The sequence below is a fragment of the Homalodisca vitripennis genome, unplaced genomic scaffold, assembly GCF_021130785.1.
Source record: "Homalodisca vitripennis isolate AUS2020 unplaced genomic scaffold, UT_GWSS_2.1 ScUCBcl_600;HRSCAF=2980, whole genome shotgun sequence".
Taxonomy (NCBI): domain Eukaryota; kingdom Metazoa; phylum Arthropoda; class Insecta; order Hemiptera; family Cicadellidae; genus Homalodisca; species Homalodisca vitripennis.
This window is the reverse complement of record NW_025776733.1, coordinates 133837-139776: the sequence shown is the minus strand read 5'-3', so window position 1 is coordinate 139776 and position 5940 is coordinate 133837. Positions and strand designations below refer to the sequence as shown.

The following is a 5940-nucleotide window of genomic DNA, read 5'->3' as shown; positions in this document are numbered from 1 at the left end:
TATATATTTTCTTTGTATGTCGTTTCAGATACACCCTGGCCTGTTATGCTGGAGGACAGTTCATTATATAATTTGGGAGCAAAGTACGCAAATCGCTTTCTTTCAAATTCACGGCGAACGCGAGGCATCTCCAACACTTGATCCTGTCTAGTACTGCGAGATCGGACTTGAGACCTGCTTTTTAGTTTTTCTCTCAGATATCCCGGCCTGCCAGTGGTCAGGATTCCGTAAACCAGGCATGAGGAGCGCAGGGTACAAGTATCAGCTACAGTCAACAAACCCAGCGATCGTCGAGCCTCCGAAACATGGTCAAACCTTCTTAAACCACATACATACCTTACACACATATTTTGGACCCTCTGTAATTTTTCTAAATCTCCTTTAGACACAATGTTGCCATAGACAGGGAGGCAATAATCGATCACAGAGAGCACAAGAGCCCGGACAAGGCGAAGCCTGGTCTCTCTAAGAAAACATGTGCCTATGCTTGTATAGCATTCTCAGTCGACCAAGTGTTCGCCGACAAACAGCACTTACATGACCAGATAGTGTGAGGCCACTATCAAGCATGAGGCCCAAGAGCTTTGAGGATTCACACTCCTTCAGTCTGACACTGCCAAGCAACACCTCACCCACTGTCTCCGAACCCACATTGGAAGGAATCGACAACACACTACACTTTTCCTTGTTCAGTTTAATCCCATGCCTCTCAGACCAATCATGGACAATGCTTAAGTCAGCATTCAAAATGGAAACTGCTGAGTCAGCTCTTCCGGCTTCATATGCAACACACAGTTGAGCATCATCGGCGTATGAATACAAGCGACTATGTTGCAAGTCTGAACCCCATAGTGGCGGAAAACAGGGTGAATAGAATGGGCCCAAGGCAACTTCCCTGTGGAACACCAGCAACTCTACTTAAAGATGAGGAGAAATCCATCCCAATTTTAACCTTTTGTCTCCTATTCACCAAATAGGAATCAAACCAAGAAACCACCTCTGGTCGAAAACCATAAAAATGCATTACAGCCAACAACATCCTGTGGTCTATTGAGTCGAATGCATGTGAAAAGTCCAAACATTGCAAGAAGAGATGCTTTCTTATCCGCCCTTGCGTGAAGCAACTCGTCACAAACGAGCAAAAGCGCAGTTGCAGTGCTATGGCCCTTCCTGAACCCAGACTGTAAGGCTGGAATGATATTCTCCGACTCCAGAAATTGTACCATTTGTGAAACAACCAGCTTCTCCATTATCTTCGACAGGGCAGGCAATACCGAAATTGGACGCAGCTCGGATACAGATGAAGGTGCTTTGACTTTGGGAAGAGGCAGTACAATTTCCTCATTCCATGAATCGCTGAATACGGGGTTTTCGGAGATGGGCTCGGTTGTGTGCGATTTTGATTTTGATGTTTTTGGAGTGACAGAAACATGGCTGCAACCAGCAACTCCATCTGTTAACTATTCACTGCCTGGTTATCAGATGTTGCGCTGTGACCGAAACTCCAATGCAAATGATGCCGATGGGGTGGAGGGAGGCGGTGGTGTAGCTATCTACATAAAATATGGCATTCAATTTGAACAGCACTCCTTCGTGAATCAGCTTGACCCCGGCATAGAAGCGATTTGTGTCGTTTTGAAATTGAGGGGAGAGAGGCTCGGGCTGTGTGTGGCTTATAGGCCGCCCATTTTTAGGCATACCTGTCTCGCTTCTTTGTTTCACTCTCTGTTCGTGGATCTTGCGATCGAAGTGAGGGGTGTGATATGTTTAGGAGATATGAATGTTGATCTCATGTCAAAAACAAGCAACGTATCTCGATATTACTGCCGACTCTTGAAAGAATCCAATACGTCACAGATTGTCAATGAGCCCACCAGAGTGACAACAACCTCAGCCACATTGTTAGACCACATCATTGTGGACAGGTCGGTTGAGGTCAAGAGGAACGGCGTCGTGGATGTCTCGAGTATTAAGGATCATAGGGGCGTAAGAATTACAGATCACAAGTTAACCTATTGCATTGTTGGGGTTACAAAGAACAAAATAGAACACAAATTTATTAACCCTTAAAGCGCCAAACAGTTTCAGCTAAACTCTGGATTAGCGCTCATTTATTATAAAAAATTAAAATTATATTTTCTCAACGCTAATTTTAATTTCTTTTTTTAGGTAACAAAATAAAACAGAAACTGCAAAAATATATCTTTTATCATATTTATTGCCCAAAATACACATGATTTACTATGTAGCGTTCCAGCTCCTTTATAAATTTTACCCAATGCTTACTGTTTCCTTTTATTATTATGTATATCAATGATGACATTGCGTGCTTATATGTACTAGAATAGAACTAGAAAATAAGTATATTACATATTTAATACAAAGTTATAATAAAAAATTAAATTTACATGCCAAAAATTTGAAAACCAAATATTTTCCAAATTCTTAGTCCTCTAACGGGTGTTATTTTTATAATAATTACAAAATGGTTTTCAGATGTTTATAGAAGTAAATAAAATATTGTAACACTTATTGGAGTAAAAACAAGCCTAAATAAAAAAAATAAACATAAATGTAGAATTTCGGAACAAGAGCTAAAATACATAATTATAAATATAAGGAGTAAAAATATTTCTACGAGGAAAAAAGACTTTTATCGCCATTCAAGAAACTGTTTATTTCAAAAGTTTATAAATATATAACTTTCATAAAAAGATGATCATATAACACATACAACTACACAGTAGTTTACCGATCAACTATTCGCACTGCTTCAACAGGATATGAAGAAGAACACAAGAGCTGCCCGGCGCGCGGCGAGGCAGTGACGTACGCATAAATGCGCTTGCGGCGTTGAGCAATACTACCAAACTGCCAGCTGTTCAACAAAAACCGGTTTCAGTATCGATCGTTAAAACACAAAGATTGTCACGTGATGTGGCAACAGCCCCGCTACACTACTGTAACATACACCCCTCACAGTCTAGCGGACAAAACTCTGAACTAACAGTGCAAAATAGTAAAAACAAGTATATTGCGCGTCTACGCGCTTACGGCGTTCAAAGCAAAGTCGATCCTCGCGCGCATATGCGCTTACGGCGCTTTAAGGGTTTAAATATAGAGATTTTAGCAGCTGTGACCCAGAAAAAGTTGTAAGCGAGATAGCGGCTTGTGACTGGGATGGTATATTGAACGAACAAGACGTTGATATTGTGGAGGCATGGATAACAAATAATATCAGGAAAGTATATGAAAAAAATGCCCCTGTAGTATGTAAGAAAGTGTCCAAGAAAAAAGCCCCATGGCGAAACGATGACATCCGAAAGATGACGAAGGTTAAAAATAAGTTGCGAAATAGATATTGGAAGTACAGGAATATAGATGACTGGGAGAGGTACAAAGAAATAAGAAACCGACTGAATAATATGATCAGAATTGCATAAAAGAGATTTTTTTCTGAAAAGCTATCCTCTTCAAAAAATCCAAAGGAGTTCTGGACATGGCTTAACACATTCACGACGTAGGTGATAACTACCTTCGTAATTAAGTGGCGTGTTGATATCGGTAAAATCTGTCAGAAATGCGTATTTTGTTTTTTTGCTTAAATCACTCGACAGCAGTTATAAAATATGTGCAAAACTATCAAAACGTAAATTAAACCATTTTTTGATGAACTTTTATACATATATGTGCGTGTACCACGTGTGGTACACGACGCGCTGAACTAATAAGACATTAATCTACCGCGTCGTGTACCACACGTGGTACATGTGTTGCTTCTAACCTGCGTCTAGCTAGACATTTAGCGAGCATCGTTTGGCGCGCTTTTGTCTTTCTTCTGTCAGTCTGCTTCGTTAATTTGTAGGTTACCACTGCTAGTGACTGGGTGTGTGTTGAATTGAAAGTTATTTTGTGGTGTTTCGTAGTGAAATTGTAATAAAATGGACGAACAAGAGATCGATGATGCTCTTGAAGGCCACAGTGATAGTGAACTTACTGATTTTTCTGTGTCGGGGAGCGAATACTTACCATCTGAAGCAGATAGTGAGGATTCAAATGCAGACGGTAATGATGAGGAACTTGATGCAAATGAAGTAAGTCATGCATTAAATATCGAAGAAAATGTAATTGTTACTTCAGATGACGTAAGCCTTCAGAATGCAGTTCTTTATTTCTCACAAAATATAAGCTTAAGTGATGAATTAGGTTTAAATATTTATGAAAATAATACAAGATCAGAATTAGAAGAACCTTATCAGGAAAATAATGAAACCGCCAATGGCAATGTGCCCGAAACTGATGATGGGCCAAATGGTGAAAACTGAAACAAGTACCGGTAATGATGACGATGGTAATGAGTGGGATGACATAAAGAGTACTGTTAGACAATTTCCCTATACTGACAATGAAGGGTTAGTATATGATTTTGACATATCAAATCCTGTAACAGTATTAGAGCAGTTTTTAACAGACGATATTATTAACCTCATCGTAGAAGAAACAAACCGATATGCCCGGCAAGATATTTCAAACAATATCCCCAAACAGAGGTCTTTTATGAGGCAGTGGATTGACTGTACTAGTGGAGAAATAAAACAATTTCTAGGGATTTTGATTGTGATGGGGATGTGCCCTTTGCCTCAAATAAGGTTTTACTGGTCAAATGACACCATGTTTAAAAATGACTTCATAAAACAGGCTATGAAGAGAGAGCGGTTTGAAATGCTTCTTCGATGTCTTCATTTTCATAATAATGAAGAAGCAGTAGGTGAAGAACCCAGGATGAAAAAGCTCCAAAATCTGCAGGTCATGTTAAATGATAGATTCAAAGCTGTCAGGATTCCAGGTGAAACTGTAGTTATAGATGAGACCATGGTCCCGTGGAGAGGCAGGCTTAATTTCCGGCAGTACTTGCCGGACAAATCACACAAATATGGTGTGAAAATATACAAGCTTTGTTCTCCTGATGGCTATACCTGCAAGTTCAAAATATACGTAGGTAAAGGTGACATTACATCTGGAAAAGGCCACAAACAAAAAATAATGCTGCATCTTATTCATGATTTCTTAGGCCACGGCCGTTTGCTGTACGCTGATAATTATTACAACAGCGTCGAGTTAGCTGAGGCCTTGCTTAAAAGAAAAACTTACCTTTGTGGTACCTTGAGAAAGGATTTGAAGTCCAATCCGAAGACTGTTATAAGCAAGAAATTGAAAAAGGGTGAAGTGTATGCGCAGGAGAACAAACAAGGTGTAAAAGTAATCAGCTGGGTCGACAAGAGGCGAGTAAACTTGATAAGTACTCGACCTGAGGATGGGGACAACTTATTGCCCAGTAAAAAAACCAATAGAAATAAACGAACCAATCATGAAACCTAGCTGTGTTTTAGCTTACAATGATGCCAAAAAGGGCGTAGACGTATCAGACCAAATGAGTTCGTATTATAGCCCATTGAGAAAAACATCTAAATGGTACAAGAAGGTTTGCACTAGAGTTATTGCTGGGTACATGTGTTGTGAACGCCTTTGTGGTATTCAACAGTGTTAGGGAAAAGAAAGCTAAATGGGATATGCTAAAATTCCGATCTGTTTTGGCAAGAAAGCTTGTAGAGGAAAACAGTAACTGTAATCCTGCTTCTAACCAACTCTCAACACCTCCGATTTCAGGTAATCTTATTTATAACTAGTGTATTTCATTTAAATTATATAATCTGAATCCGTATTGTTTTAGGAAACAGATCAAATAGTTTACACGTAAATTAGGCCTCAAAGTCTGTACAAACAATTTTAATTATAAGCTTCTTGAACATTTGACTTTAACCATATTTTCAACATTTAATGTGCTGTTTTCAGCAAGACGATTACCTACTCAAAAACACGAATTAGTTAAGAGAGATGGCCTTGCTAAGCAATCAAGAAAACGATGTTTACCTTGCTATG

At 39.3% G+C, this 5940-nt stretch overlaps 1 protein-coding gene across 1 annotated transcript; it reads left to right on the top strand.

Annotated features, from left to right (window-relative positions):
• Positions 1-4278: 4278 nt before the first annotated feature.
• Positions 4279-5379, top strand: LOC124370874 (piggyBac transposable element-derived protein 4-like). Its single transcript, XM_046829176.1, has one exon. The coding sequence runs from the start codon at positions 4279-4281 to the stop codon at positions 5377-5379; it is 1101 nt and encodes a 366-aa protein (XP_046685132.1).
• The last annotated feature ends 561 nt before the right edge of the window (positions 5380-5940 follow it).